The 26912-nt window shown below is 30.1% G+C and overlaps 1 protein-coding gene across 1 annotated transcript; it reads right to left on the bottom strand.

Annotated features, from left to right (window-relative positions):
* Window positions 1-330: 330 nt before the first annotated feature.
* On the bottom strand, window positions 331-26912 carry LOC122502388. The gene is made up of 6 exons (XM_043612409.1): window positions 26785-26912; window positions 8759-11705; window positions 4466-4561; window positions 4100-4315; window positions 3647-3967; window positions 331-450 (listed from the first exon to the last, which is right to left on the bottom strand). Exons 1-6 carry the CDS (start codon window positions 26910-26912, stop codon window positions 331-333), a joined length of 3828 nt encoding a protein of 1275 aa, XP_043468344.1.

Here is a 26912-nt window from a genome sequence, read left to right as displayed (position 1 = left end):
TCAAATAATGTCAAATGCATAAAATAAGACTCTCCTTGATGCGAATTATTTTCGTATGATGATTTCCACATAAGATTTCGGAAATCCACGTCCACAATTTATATAATAAGCAGTTTCCGATGCTTCTTCTTGAAATCAATCTACTCTTGATAAATTTCCTCGATTTTCCACCATTTATAAGTTATATTAAATGCCACTTTATTAAATGACAAAATATTTTACACTTACATAAAACAATTTAATTATCATTAATTCAAAAGAAAATGTTATTCTATTAAGATTTATAATTCCCTTTATTAAATTTTAATATATTATTTATATAAATGCACATCAATTGCAGATAATGTTCTGTTTTTCGTATTCCTCTGAAAAGATTGTATCCGCCTGTGAAAATTTTGAAACTGACACATTCGTTTGAACATCACAATTCAAAATATTTGGAACTTTAATCTGAAAATTCATTAAAATATTTGAATTAATTTTGTTATATAACTCAACTACTAAACTGAAAAGTTAAAAAATGTATTAATGTAAATATAACTTAATAGTGTCCATGGGAAATGAAAAGATTTTATCTAGAGCTGTGCAAAATTATTCGACATTCGAGTTACTACAAAACTCGATTCGTTATAAACAAAAACTCAAAGAAGAAATTATTTTATTTATTTAATATTTTGATGTTTACTTTTGACATGTATTATTGGTAGAAATTGCCATTAATGACTTTTATTTAAAAGTTTTTATGTTAATGTTAGATACTTAAAAAACCATATTATGTTATTGTCACAATGGTCTTCGAAACAATTGTGCTACCAATTCTCGCATAGACAATACATAAGCCTGAAAGTGGTCCGCAGATTGTTATCGGTCCACTAACGTGTTAGACACGATTTTTATCTGGACAGGAATTAGTCTGGCATGGCACATTGTAGGCACATTTGGTACACATTCCGAGCCTGATAAATTTTAGTTACAACAACCAAAAATTTAAAATATATTTTAATGCATCTTTTTGGTAAATTCTGAATAGCTTGTGAACTTACAAGTGTAAGTGTTGCTTCCTCTTAAAGGAAGCCTTATAGTGATGTCGATTTCCGAATTTTTTAGAATCAATTATTTTTACAAATTTTCAAGTGTAGTATATATAATTCGTCGAGAGGAACAAGTGTCCGGATGTATGTATGTGTGTGTGTGTGTGTATGTCACCGATTCTTGTGGACAAATTTTCTCTTACACGTCTTGACGGATTTTGATAAAATTTTGTAGGTGTATTACGGTCACGAATACCAAAAATCATACAGAAGGATTTTCAAAAATATCTAAAAAAAATTTTTTTCAACAATTTTTTAATTTTTGAAAAAATTAATTTTTGGATTTTTTGAAATAACTTTTTTCTATATTACAATTTTTATTAATTCTTGGCAAAATTGCATACCTGAAATAAAAACGAATCGATTCATGTATATAAAGTATATATTTTATCCAAATTTGTAGAATTAATAAATATTTTAATTTTTCACAAAAAATTGAAATTTTGTATTTTTTGAAATTTTATCTTAACACTTTAAAATAATTATTCTAAAATAAAAAATTAAACGATTGGTATATATTATATTGAGGAAGCTTAATGATCATGAAATGAACAACTTGTTTACATAATAAAAAATGTTGTTTAACATTGCGAAAAAGGAAAGAATAAGAAACAAAAAACGTTGCTAACGAACTCACGAAGGTCTAAAATAGAATATTATTTTGTTACTGTATAAGTAAAAAACATTTGAAAAATACTTTAACATAACATAAATATAGCATTTGTTCTAAAAATCATTTGGGAATGATGTAATTTTTCCAAACGTTATAATATTAAAACAGGCACAAACTATGCAATTGTAAGAAATTTCAATCTCACTGCAAAAAATAGCATTTTAAAAGGGACTACAAAGTTACCTTCAAAATACTGAATTTTTGCAGTGCATACGCAAAAATTTCCTTAAAGTCTACTTCACTAGTTTACAAACTTTAGAGAGCAGGGACACCACAAAAATGAACACTTTTCTATAATCCAAATTGCAATGCTCTAACTAACTATTTCCGTTCGAAATATAATGAATTTTAACTGTTTTGACAGTTTAAGATTTAGCCCCAATCTCCCCTATAATATATCCATGTAAAATATTTTTGGATTCTCTAAAAAATGCGCAAGAACCCAAGTCAATCGGCGATAGGCACTTGGATAATGTTACTTGTTAGATTTGTTAAAAAATTGTAAGACAAAACATACGTCTTAATGAAACCGCCGATGGTTGTCTATTACCGAATATCGTCTATGTCATCAATGTGCTGGGTTTAGTGAATGCTTATCCACTTCCAGACATGACTGACATCATGGATATGTTCGGTAGACCTTGCCGTGGTGGCGGGGCTTTTCACTAAAGGACAACTAAACAGGAAGACCAAAATGACCGATTGTAAAAACGAGGAGTACCTGCGGGGTAATGTTTCGGCTAAATTCCTCACTGTTTCCAAGCGCCTAGCGCGGGGCCGGTGGATATCAAGCTTTTGTTCTTAGGCAAAAATTGCCTAAGTAAAAAGAACATTCTGTCGAATTTTTTTTTCAGTGTAACGCAATTGTGTTAAGAAACTTCGTCTTAGATGCTCAGAAACAGAAGAGAGATAGTCTTAAGTCTACGAACAGCTTCAAGAAGAAGAAAGAAGAAGGACCTCCAAGAAAGACTGATGACAACAGAACTAAAGCGGCACCACAGTCGGGTCCTGTCCACAAGGGAAGACTGTCACAACAAACGATGATCGTCAAAGTGGCTGAAGGAGCGTCGTTCGCCGCAGTGCTCAAGAAGGTTCGTGAGGATGCCCTTACCGAAAAGGACGACGTTGAGAATGCCCTGGAGAAAATCTCTACGGTACCAGCTGGAAGGTGACGGTCCTTGGACCAAATAAGCGAGGAGTAAAGATCGATGTCGTGGTCACCAGAAAAGAAGACGCTAACAAGCTGGAGAAAGATTGGCACGTGAAGATTGGTTTTGTGTCCTGCAAGGTCAGAAGAGGAGTTATGGTCACAAGGTGCCATAGGTGCCTTGATTACGGCCATATAGGTTGAAACTGTCAAGCAGTAGATAGGTCGGCCGCGTGCTTTAAGTGCGAAGAACGCAGCCATATGGTGGCAGATTGCAGGAAGAGCCCATGCTGCTTCTTATGCAAAGCAAAGTGCGGTGACAAAACTGACATCAAACATGTCGCACGCAAGAACAAGAAATAAATAGTCCAGTACAAGAGGGGCACGGAAGAGTAGCGTCAGCGACTAAATGGGACCTTCACCCTACAAAGTTTAAAGCCATTAGGTGGTTCCGTGGGTTGAAGAAAAGTCCAGAATAAGACGGGAGTGGTTTTTAGTTTTGACAGTTTCACATTTAGCCCCAATCTGCTATAGTTTTTTAATTAACTAAAGATAAAAATTACTTGACAGTTTTCCAAAGTATATAATATTATTACAAACTTGATAAAATCATCAAAAATAAATGTGGTCTGAAAAAATGGATAAAACTTAATAAAAACCTATTTAGACTGTTAAAACTTTAGAAACTCAACAAAACACTACAAAAATGATAAAGTTTAAAAAAAATATAATTACATTGGTATTAATTTTTATCCAATCGATATATCGATTAGTGACTTCTAAATGTTTTATTCCATTCCAGACAATTTCCATTGATTTAAGATCGTCACAGATATTCTTACGTAAAAACCATTTTTCTTTGACTTTATTGCTCGGTGGAACAAAGCGCATATTTTTCGGCAAAGCTGTTCCAAATGCTATTGTTGTTTTTGGTTTATTTTCAATCTTTCTGTCATGAATCAGTTCTTTACGAGTCATCTGTAGTTCAATTGCATTTGCAGAGTTTCTTACTAAGGCTACTGGTTTTGGTACTGTTGGAAGTTCTTTTATAAACACCTAAGGTAAATAATTTTTAATAAATATATTAACAAATTTAGTTTATAAACTGTGGAAGTAAATTATTATTGAATAATATTAACATAATAATTAATTAATATTGATTGGTATGTACAAAGTAGTGATTGTAACCTTTGTGGATTGGCATGCGTCTGCGGTAAATATAATTTGAAACATGTCTTTTAGAACTTCTTCATTTATGTGTTGTAATGGACCACTTAATTCCTGTAGCCATTCGCAAAACTCTTGAGAAATTTTGTCAGTGATTTTAGTGGCTCTATTATGCAACGAATCATCGGGATTGTAACCTTTTAAATCTTCAGCATTTAATGAACGCCATATTACAGACTATATAAATTTTAAAAAGAATATTATTTTTCAGTATGGAATTAAACAAAACAAAAAAATAATTGTTACTTTTCTTTATTACAATCAATTTTTTAAATTCTCTACTAATGTAATCAAAATTCTGTAGTTAAGAAATAATTAGTTTGGCACCTTTCGTCGTGGCTTTCTTAAAAATCGATAGTATGGATTTAAATTTTTCATCTGACGATCATCTAGAGATGACTGATTCTGAGAAGGTGGATGTACCTAAAAATAAGAAATATTACTTATCTTCATATATGATTTTACATCATAGAACATTTTCCATACATCATAATGATCTAAAGCCAGGTGGATTCGTAACCCCAGGAAGACGGTTCAGGCTAGATATAACTCAAAACTCAGAGAGACATTTCTGGTTTACCGGGTAAAATTAGAGATCGTGAGACCTTGGATGAAGCAGCTAGTAACTTTACAAAGGCCATCAAGGCAGCTTACGAAAATAGCTACAAACCGACAAATGTATTTTCAGGAAAAAGAGTGTGCTGGTGAAATAGAAATTAGAATATCTCAGAACATCTCTCAGCAAGACTTGATAAGCTGCTTACGAAAAACCCCGAAGCAATCTTGAAGGGCGATAAAGCACGCTGTGGAACTGTTGGTGAGTCTTGCCAGGGTAAGTCTATCTCTAGGTTATACCCCAAAAGCGTGGAGGGGTACAAAAGTTGTATTCATACCTAAACCGGGCAAGAACGGGTATACCTCACCGAAGGATTTTCGTCCTATTAGCATCACATCTTTTATTCTAAAGTTAGTTGGAAGACTGGTGGATATATATATCCGCAGTGAGATCTTGAAGCGGTATCCGCTACATAAAGATCAATAGGCGTATAGAGCGGGATGCTCTACGGAGACAGCTCTGACTAAAGCAGTTGACCTCATTGATGGACTACTACAATACCAAGGTTTTGCAGTATGTGTTTGTATGGACATAGAAGGGGATTTTTGTCAGGGCCCCCAAAGTCTATAAAAAGAGCTATGATAGTTTTGAATATCCCTACAGTAAATCTTGATTGAACTTGTCATATGTTGAAGAACAGAGACCTCTTATCAACAAAAAGGAACTCAGTCCTGGAAGGAACAGTTAATTCTGGATGCCCACAGGGTGGAGTTAATTCACCTTTCCATTGTTCCTTGGTAGTGGATGAACTACTGAGACTCTTGACTGAGGTAGGGTATCATGCAATTGGCTACGCAGACGATAATCTGTTAATCGTTCGTGGCCCCACCTTGATTTAATACCATACGGTATAAGTGGAAAGCATCGTGCCTCGCCCTGTCTGGGAAGGATCTTCAATTTACAGAATAGACAAAATATCTAGGGGTAATTCTGGATAGTAAGCTGCTTTGGAAAAAGCACCTAGAGGAGAAGTGCAAGAAACTTACAGCTGCTCTTTGGCTATGTAGGAGGGCCATTGGTGACAGCTGGGGTCTTAAATCTGATACATTATTGTGGAGCTATGAAGCGATTCTACTCCCTAGGCTGACTTATGCTTATGTGGTCTGGTGGGGTAGAGTCGAATTAAAAACATCACAAACAGAATTGGAGAGGGTAAGGGGAATGGTACTGAGGGGCATTACGGGCGCGGTGTGCACAAAGCCCACTGTTACTGTTTTACATGCCGAAATTATGGCAATATTCTATGGTGTTGTTGCGGCCCTAGAAATTTGTCAAGATCAAATCAATTTTATCGTTTCGGATATCAAGGCAGCGATTTTTGCCTTGAAACGCTATGAAACTACATCAGGTACTTAACAGTCTAACTGGAATTAACCGCGTTACTCTTCTTTGGGTCCCTGGTCAAGTGGATTCATTCGTAATGATAAAGCGGATGAACTAACCAAGGTAGAGGCTAGAGGACAAGTTATTAGGCCTGTGATAGAGTACCAAAAGGAATTGCAGGCGACTGAGGGGTGTAGATAAGCCAAAACACTCATATTAACGAACGGAAATCCGAGGAGAAAAGCGGAATTCTGTAAACTCAATAGAAAAGAGGCGAAAATCATAACAAGGCTGCTTAACGGTCATGGTGATTTAAGCAATCATAGGTATAATATAGGTATTGTGGGAGATCCTAAATTACGTAAGTGTGAAAAGGAAGATGAAACCTCGATTAGAACGATTTTTCAATAAAATACCTACTTAATTATAAAAACTTAAATTACAATAAAACCCAAAGGCCATAATAGGACATAATATATCTTCAGAACGTCCTTTGAGCGGACATCCTATAGACATACCATGTCCTTGTGCCCACTGAGGTGTTACCAATTTAACAATTGTTTACATAAATAACATAAGACCCCAAAATTTTTGTTAAAGAAAGTATTGACCGGACCATGTTTTTTATATGTTTTTTGGGTCGCTGAATTCGAATCCGAACTGAGTTTTGCTCCTTCACGTCAAGTTTCTTCAAAATGTAGGATCCAATATGGCTGTCGAATTTTTAAAAAATGTATCAGATTTACTTGAAATTTGTTACTCGGGGGTTCTTGAGGTAGCTGAATACGAATTTCAGCTTAATTTTTCAAAATTTAAAACGGCGGATCTAATATGGCTGACGTATTTTTAAAAAATTTATCAGATTTATTCGAAACTTGTTACCTGGGGGTTTTGTGGGGTCGCTGAATACGAATTTCACCTTAGTTTTAAAAAATCCAAAATGGCGGATCCAATATGGCTAACGAATTATTTAAAAATTTATCAGTTTTTGAATTTTTGAAAAGTAAGGTGAAATTCGTATTCAGCGACCCCGAAAACCCCCGAGTATAATGTTTCAGGTAAATCCAATAATTTTTTTAAAAATTGATTAGCCATATTGGATCCGTCATTTTGAATTTTTGAAAACTAAGGTGAAATTCGTATTAAGCAACCCCAAAATCCCCCGAGAAACAAGATTCAGGCGAATTGGGTGATTTTTAAAAAAAATCGACGCCATATTGGATCCGCCATCTTAAATTTTGAATATTTACGAGTTTTTTTTATTGTTGAACATTATAGTATAATATTTTCTCAGTGATTTAAAGTTGTTTTTTAATATAATCTTCTGTTTATTTTTATTTAAATCTTGTTTACAGTCAGTTTTTTTCGAATTTTATTAATTTGTGAAGAAACTTGACGTGATGGCGAAAAACTGAGTTCGGATTCGAATTCAGTGACTTAAAAAACATTTAATAAACATAGTCCAGTCAATACTTTCTTTTAAAAAATTTGGTGGCCCTGTGTAATTGTTATTATTTATTAACTCCTTATGCAAAGAACCTTAAAACTTAGTTTTTCTCAAATTGGAAATAAACAAGTTAGGCAATAAAATATGAAGATATTTCATGAATCTGACAATTTAGAAAGTGTTTAAAGAAAATAATTGTTGTTATTTACTAAGTCCTTGTAAAAGCACTACAGCTCGGTGACTGCATGCCTGCAGATAACACATGAGAGTAATATTTTAGTGTAAAGCAATTCAAAGGTAATTTTTTTAATTTTGCAGTTTCTGCAGTTCACCATGTTTCTACGAAGAACGTTAGTAATTAAAAATAATATCAAATTCGTAATCAACGATCCCAAAAATTTACAATTAAGTCTAATTAATCTCGTAATCAACAGCAAACAAAAATATCAGTGATGAGAATGTAATCCTTAAAGTCGTAGTAACTTTAAGAAAAGAAAAAAGGTTTTTTTGGAAAAATATAATAGGAATGGAAAAGAGAACAACATTAAATTTTAAGAAAGAAACATTGATAAGATTCTTTTGTATGAGTTACAGTGGTAAACATACTCAATAAAACATAACGTTAAAAATTATGTCAAAAAATAACAATACGTGTTGTTATTTTTGACATAATTACAACAATAAGAAATTTGAATATCTCAAATTGTTTTATACCGATGCGAAAAAAATTAAAAAGGATTACACTTACATTTTTATTATTTTTCAACACTTTGTTGTTAACATTTGTAATAATGAATGTCTCAAATGGTTGAAGAATAATCCCTAATAAATAATATTTGTTTTGAAAATTCTGTAGGTAAAATATTTGAATTGGCCATCTCTTCCATATGGACATCTTCTTCGGACTTATCTTATATAAAAAAATTATCAAGAAATTAAAAAAAAACTTCTCAGTCTCATTAAAAATCGCTTGTTGGTCTAAAACGCCCTGGAAAAAAGTTTCCAAATAAATATGATTTCATCATATATATCGGGATCACTGATTACGAATGTGATGTCAGATTTTCAAAATTCAAAAGAGTGGATCCAATATGAGGACCACATTTTTTAAAAGTTGACCCATTTGTCTAAAAATATTTTTTCGTGAGATTTTAAAGTTGCGAATTTTGAAATTATTTTTTTTAATTTAAGAAATAATTCTAACTCAGAATTTATTAAGAAATAAATTACTTACAATTAAATCAGTTAATAAATCACTGGTACTTGTTTCATTCTTGAAAATTTCATTTTGCGGAACGTTAATCTCAAGTTCTGTGAGATTTTTTGGATACCAGACGGGCATGTTGAGAATAGGAGCCAATTTGTTGTATAATTTTAGTGGTAGGGTACGTCGAAGTTGTCGGGAATTACATTGGAATGGCTGTTGTAGGGAAAATTCAAGGTCAGGGGAAAACTTATCAGAATTCAAATACCGTCTCGATTCTGCGAGTAATCTCAACAAGTTCAATGAAATCTTTAAAGTCTTTTTTAAATCGGGGTCAGTATCACTTTTTCGAATTTCTTTATTACGTATTGAATACCAATTGCACAAAGTATTTAAAATATCTCTAGATGATTTTTCATTATTCAAACACTTTTCTAAAATCTCTAATAATTCTTTTTGATCTGGGGATAATTCTAATGATTTTTTGTTGGCTATTAATTGATTAAAATTTTTATTATACGATTCTCCATCGTTTTCAGTGTCAAAAAATATTTTCCTTGATTCGGAAAATTTTAATGTTAAGTCAACACTTGTTTCCGCTCTTATGAGACGTGCTTTTTTTTCTTCATCTTTTGCAAAAACATTAATTTCTCCCATTGTGGTTTTTGTTCTTGATAACTTTTTTCGTTTTCCTTTTAAGGCAGGTTTATCAATGTCTCCTTTTTTCGAATCGATTTTTGTTTTTGGACTTTGAATTGTCACACTTTTAATTAGTGATTTTTCTTCTTGTTTTCGTGAACCTTTTGGCGTTGATACGTCACTCGATACATCATCAACATCACTGTCATCGAGTGACTTGGAGACAATTAAATTGACACGCGATTGGATGGAAATTGCTTTTCGTGAACGAAGTGCTTTTAATGACTCTAAACTGGGTTTCCAGATCAGTGGAGTGTGTAATGGAGCGAGATTTTTCGTTATATCTATTGCTTCATTGGACATATCGGCTTGAGCGTCTTCCGATTCGGAACTCTGGCCACTTGGTGTTGATGGTTTTGAGATATCTGTCGATTGAGCAGAACTCGATTTCAAACTGAGTTTCTTTAAATCGGTACTCTTTGGTGACAAACTATAATCTTTCGGCAAATTACTTTCTGTTTCTTGCGATATTTGTAATGTATAGTCCTTTGTCAGATCCTTTGTCACTTTTGCAGATGATTCTCGAACGGGAATTAGGGATTCCAAAACAGGATTTTCTAAATCAGGAATGGTGACAGAACTCTCATCATCAGATGATTTTATAATTGATTGTTGAGGTAATATAGGTTTTACAGTATTTTCGAAAGTTTTAAAAAGACAGGGAAGGCATCTATCGGAATTTTTTCTTGGATACATTTTTAAGGATGGTATACTCGTAAGAGATTTTGATTCAAATTGAATGTTCTGAAATTTTGTACTTGATCCAGAAGTGCTGCGAGTAGTGGAGATAATTGTTTTTATCTCGTCACTTTTCTTTATCAATGGGAAATAATTTTCACCTAAATATTTGGAGGATATTGTTCTCAATTTTTCATGAAGTTTTCTGTAATTTGTAGAAACAATTTGTTCTTTTCTTCGTTTTATACTCTTGTTTGTAAGCTTAATTTCAGAAATAGAAGAAGTCTCTGATTTTGTTATTTCTAAGTTGTATTTGAGAGGGAAATAATTTAAATCCTTTTGCTTTGTTAAATATTTTAGAGCACGGTGAGCATATCTTACAGATTGGTTTTTTTTACTTGAACTTTTGTTCGTTTCTTGTGTCTTTGTTTGTGATATTTGTAAACCATTACGTGTTTCTTTATCATTACAATTTAACGATTTATCTTGACAAGTTTTAGAATTTTGTTCAGTTTGAAATGTTTTTTCAACTTTGGTGATACTCTCATTTTTCATATCATCAATTTCGGGTTTATTGAAACTAAAAGAATATTCGAAAACCATTTCTTGAATGGAATTATTTTCAGCTTCACTTTTATTATCGATGGAAAAACTATCCATGGGGATTAGCTTTCGAAAACTCGGATGTAAGCTTGCATACCCTAATTTAGGAACTTTTAAATAATCTTTTGGGATACTCTTTGGAATTTCAAGCTTTTCTTCTGATTCTTTTAAAATATTTTTTTCCGTCTGTGTATCAAGATTAATATCAGATTTAGAATTATCTTTGTCTAAAGATTCGTACGTTTCTATGGAACTTGGAATTGATACTGTTTTAGCAAAACTTGCTAGTAGACTGGCTTTTCCTAATTTTGGCGCTTTAATGAGTTTTTGAGTATTAAATGAAAGGGAATTTTTCTTATGTAAATCATTTGTTTCTATTAAATTGTCCAAATTATCAATTTCCAATGAAGTTTGATTTTTTATTTTTTCTATTACATTATCATCTCTCTCGATTTTATTTGAATGTAATGAGCATGATATTTTTGAAATTAAGGGTTGAACTTTTTTCGATGACAAGTATTTTTTCAGATCTTCGTCGAAAATTTGAGGGGCAGGTTCATTTTTGTGAAAAGGACATTTCTTCTTGGTGTAAAATTGTAAATTGGTAATATCACTTTTATCTTTCCTAAAACTATTTGAACAGAGGTCTTTTTTTTCCTTGAGCAAATGTAACTCTAATAAGACATTGTCATCAAATTGAATATCATTTTTATTTACTGTATGATTCTTATTGTGAAAATTTTCCGTTGCGAAAATAAAAGACAATTTTCGTAAAGGTGTTGGTGGTGAGACCTTAACCACAGGTTCTTCGTGAGATTGAACTTGACTGAGATTTTTTAATTCTACGGAATCGAGAGGATCAAAATATAAATTATTATTTGAATGATATATGAAAGGAAAATGAGAGAAAGGATTTCTTACTTTTCGTACTTTTTTTTCTAAATCATTACATACGTCATTCCAATAAGATTCAGATTTTTGGTTTGGTAATTCCCATCTAGAGAAGAGTATAAATATTATTTTAAACATTTGTAATGCATAAAATAAAAATTAACTTTATTTAAAAGTAATCTAATTGATTTTAATTATAAAATTAAACAGGCTGTCCAGTGGTCAGGGAAAAGTCAGGTAATTTGATTCAAAGTCAGGGAATTTTCTATTTTATAAAAAAATTTTAAAAATTTGTAATTTAACAAGACTAAAATGGTTTTTATTACTGTTACTCTCATTCGATATTAATTTATTGTTAAATATGTTATTAACCTTATTTTTGTTTGAAAAATGCAAAATAAGGTTAGTAAAAAGTCAGAAAAGAGTCAGGGAATTTTTTTTTAATCCTTGCTGGACACCCTGTTAAATTATCAATATAATATAATATAAAATTTATAGAATTACAAAAGAATAGCAAAATACGAAAAAAGGTTATTTAACCTGCCTGGTTTTTTTAATAAAACGCATCTTCGTTTTATCATAATGAAAATGTAGTGCGTGTTTTTTCCTTAATTCGCACATTTTAAGTTAAAACTAAATTCACTGGATTATCAGATTTAATAAGTTAATTACAAATTTAAAAAAATCTATTAAACAAATTATTGCACCAAACATTCACTAATTTTTGTTTTACTGTAATTTTAAACTATTTTCAGATAGATATTGATCAAACTTTTTCACCATTTTCTATTATCTTTCGAGCAATAATGAAGAATACAAATTTCTGAACAAGATGGCGTTACAAAGGATAAGAACACAAATTTTGAAAAATAAAACCCTGCATTTTTATTAGTAAATGACAGTTACTAAACAAATTAGTAAATTATGATTAAATTGAATATCAAATAATAATAAATGAAATAGTAGTATCTATTGTCATGCTTAAAATGCTGTCAATAAATATTGCATAATACAAAATTTAACTTAATTATTCTTGTTTTAGGATTATTGAGATTATTTCTGATTATGATCAGTTAAGAATTCTCATCAGTTCGTTGGATAAAAATCTAAGTTAATAAATAAATGTTATTGCAAAAAATCAACAGTAGGTTAGAAGTTGCTCTAGGTAACTAAATATTTACCTTGTAAAGTTAAGAGACCAATCATCGATTAGAGCTTTCTCATTTACCGACCAACGTTCCTCCCTATTTCAAAATTTCGATCATTCTTCGGGTGCTAGAACACTTCTTTATCTTGTCAGGATAATCAAAAATGTTTAATACAAACTATATAAAAAATGTTACAAGAAAAACAAATTAAAAAACGGCCAATAAAAATTTTTATAATGCAATTTTCTTAAATGTAATTGGAACATAAAATTTCTATTAATCAAGTGGAAATGTATGTTATCTTAGTTTTAGAAATTGTTTCTCTTTTTTAATTTTTTATATAATAAAGATTTGAGTAATAAATTTCTAAAATTTCAATGATATATTTTCAAAGAGAATTAAATTACAACTGTTTTTGACTTTACTAATTGTGTGAAACATAAAGTCATATTTTGTTTAAATATTGTAAATAGTAATTAATTTAAAATAAGTTAACTTGCGATTGGATTTATTTTACTTTGGGTCTTAACTATATTTCTATACATTAGATAAATTTTTGATAAATAATTTTTGTTGTAAATGTCGATATTATTATTTAAGTACGTATTTGAGTTTTAATAAATGTTGGTACAAAGTAAACGCAGGGTCTTCGAATGAGACTGGATGGGGATTTATACAGTAGTAAAGTTGTTAAAAAAATATTCATTTTAATTTGTCAAATAGCAAAGATGGAAATCTTGTTTATAATTATATAAACTATTAATAACAATATAAAAGGTTTTAATTAGTGTTATGACTTATCGATTTAATTTTTTTATAAATAAATAAAGCTGGTCTTCCCCCAGTACTTCGCCAATAATGTGAAGACAATAATGGTTCAATATTGACTCTCAGTGCTGAGAAAAAATTTGTAGCTGCACTGAGAAATTAAATAATAGTAAATGAAAAAATCAATAAAATATAAATAAACGCATACTAAAATACAATTAAAAATTACTAAATGCAATTATTTAAGTTTTCCTTTTACAATAACTAATTTAAATTGTTAAAATTAATATTAGGATAATTTTAAATTCTACTATTTAGTGTAAAATGAAAATAATAAAAAATAGGGTCATTTGGGGTAAATGTAAACGGAATATCTATTATTCACGAAAAACTTTAGTTTTTTTTGTTAAAAGGTAAAACGGACGGATTTCTTTTGCATGAACTTGTTACTTTACTTCCCTAGAAAAATTTTATGAGGTACAAAAAAATATTGATGCACCTGAATCACCTAAATATGATTGTTTACATTTACCCCGAGATTTTGAAATTTTCCTAAAATTCGGGGTAATTGTAAACACCACTGTAGTTGAGCGAGGTTTAAGAAACAAGTTATTTCAAGTATACTACTGTTTTAAGGAATAGAAAAACTGAAAAAAAATTCTTCGTAGATGTATAGTAAATCAGCCAGATGACTGATAATAATGTATCATATAAAATAAACAATCAACCATTACAAAATTAGTAATGTAAAAACTTGAATAACTTGAACAAATTTTAATATATTTTCATTCAACTTGGTAAAAAGAAGTTTTTAAGGTTGCTGAATAAGAATCTAAAATCGAATTTTAAAATTTCAAAATGGTGGATCCAATATGGCGGATGAACCTAAAAATAATATTTTTAAAAATTGATCAAATTTGCTTGAATTTGGCTACTATGGGGTTTTTGTGGTCGCTGAATACAAATTTAACGTTAAATTTTAAATTTTCAAAATAGCGGATCCAAGATGGCGGATGAACCTAAAAATATTTTTAAAAATTGATCAAATTTAAAATTTTTTTTTTATCAATTTTTTTTTTTTCAAGAAGACCTAATTTCCTTTTCTATGTAATTTTACATTGCCAAAGTAATAAAATTGTGAAATAAAAGCAAATTTATTCAATTACTAGCAGAGCTACGCGCGCGCGATATTTCTGTTTCTGTATTTTAATACTCAGGACCTTTTTTATTGTGTGTATATAAAAATGTAAGACCTTATGATCCGTTTTTTTCTTTTTCTAAAATATTGGAAAAAGATTACAATTTTTTTTGAAGAATTAAAAAAAATAAAACACGAAAACCAAAAATTAAATTTAACATACTGAGCTGTATTGTAAAATGTTTATAAAACGTTAAGGTAATTACAGATTTTTTCAAGATAATAGAAAGGTTTTTTCGCAAATAGAATTAACATTACCAATTTGTTGAAATTTGTACCACTGTTAGATAAAAGTTTTTAAAAAATGTAGTTAAATTTTTTAGACCTGTGGGGACTTGTGAAAAAAGTTATAAGCGTCTTTGTTTTTAACTTTTAACATTGAGTTTTGTGGGAATTGAGTACATTTTCAAACATATTTACTCACCACAAAGTACTTAAAATTAGGAAATTATTAAAACATTTTTTAATACGAGACAGATATATAATGGTTAAATATCTGTTTAAAAAGTGTCATTAGATACCTGTGAGAGTTGCAATAAATTAATTTGTAAAAAAATTTCATGTTTCATACAGTATATTGGACAGCTGTTTGAACATCTGGAAACATTGCACACAATTTTCTACTCAAAACTAAATGTAAACAAGTCATACCAAGCATTTGCAACACGACTAAAGAAATGCTGTGTTGACAGACGTTTCGAAGTACCAAGCAAGTCAAATTACAAAATAATGGTTTTTGTTTTGATTAGTTCAGTCAAGCGATAGAAAGACTTTATATATATATTAATTATACATCAGAAGAATTATTTTATTGAAGTATTCTTCCTTCTTTGTCAAAATATTGACACCGAGATTTATTAATAGTCATGATATAAGTCGAGGTATAAGCCGTCCATAAACCACGAGGACAATTTTTTATTAATTTTTGACCCTCCCCCCATCCAATATGGAACACAAATTTTTACTTTATGCAATAGACCTTAATTTTGTCACTCGGTGGTTTTTAGGGACGCTGATTACGAATTTGATGTAAGTTTTCATAAATTTAAAATGGTGTATTCAATATGGCAGAATTTTCTTTTAGATTTATGCAATTGACCTTAATTTTGTTACTTGAGAGTTCTAATACCAGTCAGTTAGCTGTAAATGTCATAGGAGCGCTCACTGACAATTATTTTAGCACTTGCGTCGATTCACGACCAGCGAGCGTGTATAGAAATTTTTTTTTAATTTCTCTTTCCCATATTATACATTTGAAATTTTGAAAACAAACATCGCATTCGTAATCAGCGACCCTAAAAACCACCGAGTGACAAAATTAAGATTAATTGCATAAAGTAAACATTCTGTTCCATATTAGATCTGCCATTTTGATTTATGGGAAACTAAAATTGAATACGTAATCAGCAACCACAAAAATTCCCGAGTGACAAAATTAAGGTTTATTGCATAAATTAAAAAAAATTTTGTTGTATATATTAAATCCGCTATCTTGAATTTCTTAAAAATAACATTAAATTAGTAATCAGCGACCCCAAAAGCCTTCGAGTAGAAAAACTTAGGCGAATTTAATTACATTTTAGTATTTTGAAAAATAGTCACCACCCCTTTCAAAGTTCCTTTCATATTTTAGGCCATATTTGGTCCGCCATCTTTAAATTTTACATTCTAATTTACTTTTTTTAAAAGTATACAATTTTTGTGCCTCTATGGATGAGAATTGAATATTATTCATGCACGTTTAACTCCTTAGCAGAGTAGTCAAAATAAAGTTTTCGTGTCACAACTTTGCTAAATTTTTTTATTTCTTTTAATGCCAGATATCATTATATTTTATGTTTTTGAGGTTACTGAATCCAAATATTTGGATGGGTAAATGGGTAAAAAAATAACCAAACTTGAAAAAATGAAATTTATTTTCTGTTTTTAAAGATAAAACCGCTATATTTAATTTTTGTTTTAAACGAAATTCTTTTTTTTTCACCCCGGAATCGAAAAGAGCACACTCAATACCTATAAGAAACATACTTGCGGTATAAAATATAATCTGTTTTATTCATAAAAGTATAGGTTGAATTTGCACAAAGAATTTTCTTATTTTAGGCGTTAATCATTAAAATAATATTATAATATTTGGGGAGAGTGGGACAAACCGTCCAGATGTCAATATCTCTGAAATGGCGAGATTGTCAAAACTGTTGTTTAGAATTTCAAAACAACCATGTGTAGTATACCTTATTTTTAAACTAATATTTATTCTCAAAATGAGCGTATGGGGCAAACAGTAATAATTTCAATAAGTTAAAATTTGACTGGTTCCCTTCTTAAATTATTTTCTTCATGTAAATAGTAATTTTTTCTATAATTATTGAAATACCAGATTTTCTGTCTTGGTAGACTTGCAATGCAGATATCAAGTTTTCTTGCACTTTCTTTTTTCTTTTCTGGACGTTTCGAGGAACCATGGCTACTTTTTTCGTAATTCGATGACGTTGTCGCAAAAGGTTCTATTGGTGCACTAGTATCTTTATATAAAAAAAAAGTTTGCAATCTTATAATCGAGTCAGTCAAAATATAAAATAAATCAACTAAAAAGAGTTTTAAAAATGAAAAGGTTTTTTTATTTTAAGTAAATTAAAATTTTTTTCACTTATATTAAATTCTTATTTCCCTAAAAATTCATGTCGGGAAACATGTTTTTCATACTTTTCTCATTACCAGGAATTTGCGGTTTTCATTAATTTATCGATAATTAAACTGATAGATTTCATTGGTTCTTTAAAAAAATGAAAAGGGCCCATTTTGTCGGTCATTTGCAAAAAAAATCCTTATTTTAAAAATGGAGTTGTAATTGTGTAATTGTCGAAATGAAAATTTGGATATTGCATCAATTTTTTTACAATAAAGACTGTCAAAAAATTTTAAATAAGATTAATATCTATTCTTTTTCTTCAAATGACACAATAAAATTGTACCTAATCATTAATCTTGTAAAAATATTATATTAAGCAACAAGGGTATAAAGGCAGCCATTTGTTTACGGTGATTTTTGTGACACGAGTCGAGGTCGAGGGCGCCCCGAGACCTCGACTCGTGTCACAAAAATCATCGTGAACAAATTGGCTGCCTTTATTCCCGTATTACATACGATATTTTTTATTTGTAATGCACAAAAGTGTCGATTTCAGATAGCAGACGACAGGGAGTAAAAGTCATTCACTTGTTCGACTTGTATGAAAATGGCGGCCTTTTTTACCTTGGGCAAAAAAAGGATAGGACCAACTGTTTTTTTACCCTTGGAAAAAAATCGCTATTTTCATACGGTCGAACAAATAAATGACTGTTCAAAACACGCAAAAAGAAGGCTTTTTTAGTATATATTATTAAAATAACTATGACATATATTTAAAAAATTTCTTTTACATGTAAAAAATAATTTATTTAAGAATTTGTAAAAAAAAATTTCATTTTTATTTCAAAATGGCGGCGATATACGCCATTTTCGAAAATGCCCATTCTCGGTGGTAAGATCGATTCCAAACTTTCTATAACACATAAAACCAAAAACGAAGTGGCATTCTCTTCGTTAGATATTTCTTTAGGTGTGGAACCTTAAAAAAGTGAGTTTTTTTAGAGTACTTTTTCTCTAAAATATGCAAAAAAAGGTGTTTTTATTCAGAATTTCCCTTATAAAATAAAGAAAGTTGGAAATTTTCCAGTTTTTGAGGTTCCACTTATAGGCATGATGACGCTGAATCAAAAGCCGTTTGATTTTTTAAAATCGCTTTAGAAGAACTCGAGATATCACTCTTTCCAGATCAAAAAAAGACATTTTGAGAAAAACGCATTTTAAGTTTTTGTTCATAAGTTTTGAATTTTTTTTTAAAAAATCATCGGATTTGCTTGAAAATCGTTACTCGGGGGTTTTCGAGGTCGCTAATTACGAATATTGAATCAGATTTTTAAAATTCAAAATGGCGAATCCAATATGGCGGACATTCTTTTTTTTAAATCATTGGATTTGCTTGAAAATCGTTACGGGGGGTTTTGGGGTCGCTGATTACGAATATGACATAATTTTTTAAAAATTAAAAATGGCAGATACAATATAGTGGACGAAAAAAAAAATTAAAATAAAAAAATTTTCTTTTCCGCCATGTTGGATCCCCCATTTTCAATTTTGAAAATTTGATATCTAATTTTTGATCAGCAACACCAAATACATTTTTGTTTGTCTTTTTTAAAAAATGCAAATGAGAAAACATTTAAATCATACGATTGCTTATCCGCATACAAAAACATCTTTGACATGGCGAAGAATAAGGATGTATAATTTTTGTTTTCTTTGAATTTTGCAATATTATTTTAGGAGACTATTCTTGACACTATAAAAAACCGAAAATAAAAACAAAAAAAAATTTCTGGGCCCGTATTTTATTTACAAAATAAAGCTATATTTTTGTTAAGCGCCATATTATTCGCCATATTGGATCCGCCATTTTGAATTTAATTTTAATTAAAATTTTCGAAATTATGTGTCAAATGCTTAATAAATAAAGCATTAACTAACAAATTCAAACCAATTCAACGCATGTAACGCCGCAGTGCAACCGCCCGTGAAACTGCACGCTCCATGTCTTTTTTACAGCGCGTAACAGGCTTAAAAAACCATCGGTACACTTCAGAAAGCCTAACCCATTGTTCGAAGATAATTGAATCTTAAATAACACTGTGTGACAAAATAAAAAAAGTTGCCAGCACTTTTATAGAGACCTAGTACAAGTCGTAGGTCTAGTAAAACTATGAACAATGATGTGTGAGAAATTCCCCCAACACCCCCAAAATTTAATTTTAGGGGCAAAAAACCGTTTTTGTGTTTTTATGTAGAGAATTATACGTAACTTCCGTAATTTTCAACCGATTTTCAAAATTGTTCTTTTGTTTGAAAGGGGAAAAGCACACCTTTTCAACCGTGTCTTGCTCGTTCAGTCAAAATAAAAATTGATAAAACTGCGGTTGAAAATATTTGCGATTTAACGATTTTCATTACAATTTTTCAACTTTAACGAGCTTTTTAGAATAATATTCGAATTTACACATTTTTTTCATGATAATTTCTTAAAAGTATACTTAATTCTGCGTAAAATGAGCATTTTTTGAAAAAAATTTAATACAAATTGAAGGAGATACGTGAATTTTAAGATTTTAAAATTTTTTCGCTAAATTTACAAATATTTCAATTTTTTTGTGGAATTTACATCAGGGCACTTTAAATTTTGTATTCACTAAATTTAATTGATTAACTGAAACGGCATGCATGTCAAACTTGTTTTTGATAGATTTAAATAAAGACAGAGTCCGTATTTAGAGGGGTTCCGGTTAAATTTTAACTTTTCTATAATTTATATTGTTTAAGTGTGTCAATGTTTTTCAAACATTATTTAGGATTAAAATCTATTGTATAATCTTCAAATAAAGAATAACAGATAATTATTTGACAATTTATATAAGAATGCCTTAAAATTTCGTAAAATATAAATTTGAACTTCTACCACATTTTTTAATTATTTTTTATTGTCGAACTTTTCATATGCTTCTTTCGCAATACTGAACAATTTTATTAATTTTGATAACATAGAATAGATTTGAATCCTAAATAATGTTTGAAAAACATTGACACACTTAAACAATATAAATTATAGAAAAGTTAAAATTTAACCGGACCCCCTCTAAATACGGACTCTGTCTTTATTTAAATCTATCAAAAACAAGTTTGACATGCATGCCGTTTCAGTTAATCAATTAAATTTAGTGAATACAAAATTTAAAGTGCCCTGATGTAAATTCCACAACAAAATTAAAATATTTGTAAATTTAGCGAAAAAATTTTAAAATCTTAAAATTCACGTATCTCCCTCAATTTGTATTAAATTTTTTTCAAAAAATGCTTATTTTACGCAGAATTAAGTATACTTTTAAGAAATTATCATGAAAAAAATGTGTAAATTCGAATATTATTCTAAAAAGCTCGTTAAAGTTGAAAAAATGTAATGAAAATCGTTAAATCGCAAATATTTTCAACCGCGGTTTTATCAATTTTTATTTTGACTAAACGAGCAATACACGGTTGAAAAGGTGTGCTTTTCCTCTTTCAAACAAAAGAACAATTTTGAAAATCGGTTGAAAATTACGGAAGTTACGTATAATTGTCTACATAAAAACACAAAAAACGGTTTTTTGCCCCTAAAATTAAATTTTGGGGGTGTTTGGGAAATTTCAAACATACTACTTTTTTCAGTTTTTTAACACGAACAAGTTAGGATAGGTCCGATTTAAAGTGCCATTTTACTGTCACACAGTGTAATTATACGAATTAGTTTTTTAAAATATTTGCGATTGTTCACAACTGGAGGCGGGGTGGGAGTCAAAAATTGATGAAAAATTGTCCATTTGGTTTATGGAACAACGATAAAATTTATACCTCTCACTCATACCTCGTTCTTGATCTGCCTTTCTTTTACTCCTTAATCTACCTGTGAGTGAAAAAAGAAAAATAATTAGCCAATAAGGAAATAAGACGCCCATTTCGTATTTTGGCTTCAAAGTAAAATTCCCCACTTTTTCTTCCCCTATCAAATTCTGTTCCTCTCTTTCTACCTGACACGGAAAATGGAGAAAACATGGTACCCCCTTCTAAACCCAAAAAGTGGGAATTACTTTCTTAACTATTCGTCTCTCTTTCGCTCCTACTCTTAACTAAAAGGAGAGACAATACCTCCCTCCCTCTCTTTCTCTCTCACTGTGAACAGAGTATATAAGGAAAGACTAACTTAATATATATAGATATAATAATAATATTCGCCTCTCTTTCGCTCCTACTCTAAACTAAAAGGACAGGCGATACTTACCTCTCTTTCTCTCTATCAACCTTTCTCTCTCACTGCGGACAGAATGTACACGCTCTGGACAGACTGAATGAAAGAATACGAAGATTATTATAGTTAATTTTTTTTAAAAGGTAGTTGAAGTTCTGTTTACATTTACCCCGAGTTTTCGAATTCTCGAGGTACCAATGTAAATACTTAATTATTTATTAACTAAATTGATGAAAATCAAAAATCAAAGTCAACTTTTGTTAGGGCATTAATAAAGAAGAAATACATATTTTTGTTTGATTTTTAAATTTATTTTTTGCAAATGCGAGACAAAATACTGAAACAGTAAAGCTTGATTTTCAATCTTTTTTGCATTAAAAGATAACTTACACTATGGCATTGCCAATTGTCAAAATATTGGCAATACTCATAACATCTTGTAGGTGAGCTGAAGTAAAAATATTGACGTCGTACTTATTTTTAAATTTGTAAAAGCTGAAACATCTACTGTTTACATTTACCCCAAATAACCCTGCTAAAGAATTCGAAACATAATTTTTGCAAAATTCGCAAATATTAAAAAAGAGTACAAAAATTAATACATTGTAGTTTTCGGAAATTAATTAATATTAATTTTGATCATTTTTCTGAAAAAATTTGTTTTTTCTGGAATATTATTAATTGAGTCAAAATCTCGATATATATTTCAGGAAATTTCAATACATTTTGTATTTTTTAAAATATGACGCTGCTTTAGGGAGTTTTTACGGGTCTTCTTTTTGACCTTCAGGTTAAAAGTCAAAATTGAACTGTTTTTCCATGGAGTTATCATAAAATCGATACTTCAGTGTGATACAGTCCTATCTTCTGGTAAAACTTAGAACAGTACACTGCTTTATATCGTTCTGTCAAAAAGTAGGGTTAATGTCTTAGCTGTTTTATAAATGCATTTAAGTGGCTATACTTTTGGCAAGTTTTGACGTGTAGGTCAAAACTGCCCTTAAAGTTAACGTAAATTTTGAGGGAAGAGTATAGCACATGTAGTTTTATTTTCAAGATGTGACCGGTAAGTCAAAACAAGTAAATTTATAATTACTTTTTCCTAAAATTTTGATTGTCTGATAGCGTCCGGGTGGACCTGCTACTACTTAAAAATTAAAATAAAATTTACTATTTTTCAAGATTGTGTAAATCTGAGTCCCTACTAGAACTCAGGTAATTTTTAGATGATTAAAATTATTGAATTTGGAAGTAATACATTTTTAATGTCTTTTTTACCAAATTTTGATTGTCTGACAGCGTTCGGGTAAACCTGCTGCTACTTAAAAATTAAAATCAAATTTTCCATTCTTTAGGATTGTGTAGGGCTGAGTCTCTACTAAAACTCAGGCAATTTTCAGATAATTAGAATTATTAAAATTGGAAGAAATAAATTTTTAATTACATTTTCCCTCGTGTTTTGGCTACCTGCTATGCAACAAGCCATTTAACAAAAAAAATTACTTTTTCCCAAATTTTTGATTGTCTGATAGCGTCCGGGTGGACCTGCTACTATTTAAAAATTAAAATAAAATTTTCTATTCTTCAAAAAACTCGGTTTTAGGGTCGCTAATTACGAATCTGCAGTTAGTTTTTCAAAATTCAAAATGGCGGATCCAATATGGTGGATTAAAGTTTTTTGCAGTATTTTATTAAAAAATTAATATCTCGGAACAGAATAAACGAATCGTTATCAAATTTGGTATGTATACTCAGAATCTTATGAGTATTAACATATGAAAGACAAAAAATGATATTTCGACGAAAAAAATTATTTTTTTTTATAATTTTGAACAACTTTAATTTTCTAAGCTAAAAAAATTAACAAATAAATAGCTCTCTTGTTTGTAGTAGAACAAAATTTGTTTCTTTTCTACTGACTTTAGAATTACATCACTATTAACAGCTGTACCTAATTATTGTTCAAAAAATATTATTTATTAATGTTATAAACAAATTAACTTAACAAATGAATTGTTCATTTGTTTATAGTCGAAATGGCATCGTTTTTTTTCTAATCGTTCTAAACTTATGTTACCAATAATATTTTTGGACATTTTTTATATTTTATTATTTGTTTATAGATAAAGTTAACTTAAAATGAACTCTTCACTTGATTATAGAAAAATTGAATTTTTTACTAAACGTTTTAAAATTATGTTACCAATAATATTTTCATAGACATTTTTTAAAGCCATTTTTCCTATAATCAAGTAAAGAGTTCATTTTAAGTTAACTTTATTTGTTTATATAATAAACAAATAAAAAACTATGAAAAATGTCCATAAATATTATTGGTAACATTATTTTAGAACGATTAGAAAAAAAGATGCCATTTCGACTATAAACAAATGAATAATTCATTTTTTAAGTTAATTTGTTTATAACATTAATAAATTATATTTTTTTAACAATAATTATGTACAGCTGTTAATAGTGACGTAATTCTAAAGTCAGTAGAAAAGAAACAAATTTTGTTCTACTACAAACAAGCGAGCTATTTATTTGTTAATTTAGCTTAAAAAATTAAAAGTTGTTCAAAATTATAAAAAAAAATTTTTATTGTTGAAATATCATTTTCTGTCTTTTATATGTTAATACTCATAAGATTTATGCAATATTGAGAAGAAACAATTTTTTCTCTAATATATGAGACGAAAAGCAATCAAAGTCATGACTTATTTGTTATTTGCATTAAAATAATAATAATAAAAAATCGAAATTCTAAAAGTTGCTTCCTTAAGTTTCTTAAAAATTTATTTTTAAGATTTTTGCGGGACACTGAATTTTCAAACGGTTATGGAATCGTTAGAAAATATCCTTTACGATGAAATTTGAACAAACTTTCTACGACGTTAAGAACATTGTTTATTTTATAAATAAACAATTAAATTTGCATTAACAATTACAAAAATTAAACAATTTAATTTTTTAATTATTTCATTTGAAACTACATCATTTTCTGAGTATATATATCAAATTTTATAACGATTCGTTTATTCTGTTCCGAAATATTAATTTTTTAATCAAACAATTCAAAAAACTTTAATTGTTTATAACTAAATGAAATTTAATTTTTTTGAAAAATCCTTCTAGACATTTAATTATCTCATAATTATGTTTCATTTTCATGTATTACCAAGTAAATACAGTGTACCTCAAAATTTGCTGTTACACTTCAGGAATTTTTACTCAATCACAATTAAATATTATTGAAAATTGACTTCATATTTATCATCAATGACATAGAAAATCATCAAGTTTTTAATTTTAAATAAAACCGATTGTTTTAAAAAAATTCGTCCACAATATTGTACCCGCCATTTTGAATTTTGAAAAACTAACATGCAGATTCGTAATCAGCAACTCCAAAAACCCCTGAGTTATGAGTTTTAAGTGCATCTAATAAAATTTTCAAAATGTCGTCCGCCATATTGGATCCGCCTATTTGAATTTTGAAAAACTAACTGCAGATTCGTAACACAGGTCAACAAAAAAAGACTTACTTTTTTTTATGAGATAGCGGAATGGTTTCCTATGTATTTTTGGACGCTGAAAACGATCCCGACTTCCAAAATTGCCCATCACGTCAGGATTTTGAGAAAAGTGGGGGTAAAGACCCCAAAAACGCTTTTTTGAGGAATTTCAACATTTATTTTCCCTTTAACCTGACGTGCTAGAGACTTCCACAAGGTCTTAAATTAAAGCTTGTAATGTGCACTAAAAGACCAATATCCATAAAATAAAAAAAAATTAAAATTTTTTTCAAAAAATGGGATTGAAGACACCAAAAATTTGTGTTTTTGGATTGCTTTAATAGACTTTTTGCCATTTTTAATTTTTGCAAACTAATATCGGATTCGTAATCAGCGACCCCAAAATCCCTGAAATAACAATTTTCAAGCGAATCCAAGCAATTCTTAATTCTTACATCTGCCATCTTGGTTTCGCCGTTTTAAATTTTTGCAAACAAATATTGGATTCGTAATCAGCGACCCCAAAAACCCCAAGTACCCATTTTCAAGCGAATCCAAGCGATTGCAAGAAGTCTATTAAAGCAATCCAAAAACACAAATTTTTGGTGTCTTCAATCCCATTTTTTGAAAAAAATTTTAATTTTTTTTTATTTTATGGATATTGGTCTTTTAGTGCACATTACAAGCTTTAATTTAAGACCTTGTGGAAGTCTCTAGCACGTCAGGTTAAAGAGAAAAGAAATGTTGAAAATCCTCAAAAAAGCGTTTTTGGGGTCTTTACCCCCACTTTTCTCAAAATCCTGACGTGATGGGCAAATTTGGAAGTCGGGATCGTGTTCAGCGTCCAAAAATACATAGGAAACCATTCCGCTATCTCATAAAAAAAAGTAAGTCTTTTTTTGTTGACCTGTGTAATCAGCGACCCCAAAAACCCTTTTATACAAATTTTTACTATAATTGGCTGATTTGTTTCATTGATAATATAATTTGTCTAAAAGGGATGTAAATATTTCAAAAGGTAGTTTCAGCCCTTAAATATCATATTGGGCCGATATAAAAAAACACGTGTCAAATATTTTTCGACATAGTATATGTATACCAAGTTTTAATAAAATCGATGAGTTTCACTTGGGTAGTGTTACTTGTGAGTCCTTACTAGTACTCAGGTAATTTTCAGATGATTAGAATAAGTGGTCGTTCATAAACTACGTCACACTCCTAGGGGTGGGGGGTGTTAAGCTGTGTGTGACGAAGCGTGGAAGAAAAATTTTTTGCATGTAAAAAATGTGAAGAAGGGGGGCGGGTCAAAATTAGTCCGAAAAAGCGTGACGTAGTTTGTGAATGACCCCTTATTGAATTTGGAAGTTATAAATTTTGAATGCCTTTTTCACCAAATTTTGATTGTTTGATAGCGTTCGGGTAAGGGTACTACTACTTATAAAATATAAATAAAATTTTCCATTCTTCAGGATCCCTCCCTAGGGGTTTCAAGACCTTGCCGTTGGTGGGAGGTTTTTTTGAGGGTCTCTTTCCCGGCAGGAAACTACTTCTCGAGACCTTTCGTGGGGACAGAGGGGACGAACCCTTTAAAATGGGTCGGTTGCTCGAGAAACTGAATCTACTATGTTTTGCTGGGCAGTGTCCCAGGGCATGGTGATTTAGAGGGGTCATCGAGATATACGGGATGGACAAAGGCTTAACCGCGTGTCCATTCCGAAAATTTCCTGCTGGCGGAGTCTGACTAAGCAGAAACCCTTTCATGGTTTGGTTGGCTGAGCCATGGCGATAAACTCGTGTCCATGGATGCAT

Source organism: Leptopilina heterotoma, unplaced genomic scaffold, assembly GCF_015476425.1.
Source record: "Leptopilina heterotoma isolate Lh14 unplaced genomic scaffold, ASM1547642v1 Lhet_228, whole genome shotgun sequence".
In the NCBI taxonomy this organism is placed as follows: Eukaryota; Metazoa; Arthropoda; class Insecta; order Hymenoptera; family Figitidae; genus Leptopilina; species Leptopilina heterotoma.
The sequence above is the reverse complement of the archived record's forward strand: the minus strand, read 5'-3'. Positions and strand labels throughout refer to the sequence as shown.

What these genes read in the sequence shown, in the direction of transcription:
- LOC122502388 (XM_043612409.1), bottom strand. Translation starts at nt 26,912, where the DNA reads ATGCATCCATGGACACGAGTTTATCGCCATGGCTCAGCCAACCAAACC. An exon ending in GTTAAGCCTTTGTCCATCCC is followed by an intron (nt 11,706 to 26,784) that starts GTATATCTCGAT and finishes ACTCTTCTCTAG; the next exon opens with ATGGGAATTACCAAACCAAA. An exon ending in ATTTATTAACTGATTTAATT is followed by an intron (nt 4,562 to 8,758) that starts GTAAGTAATTTA and finishes TCTTATTTTTAG; the next exon opens with GTACATCCACCTTCTCAGAA.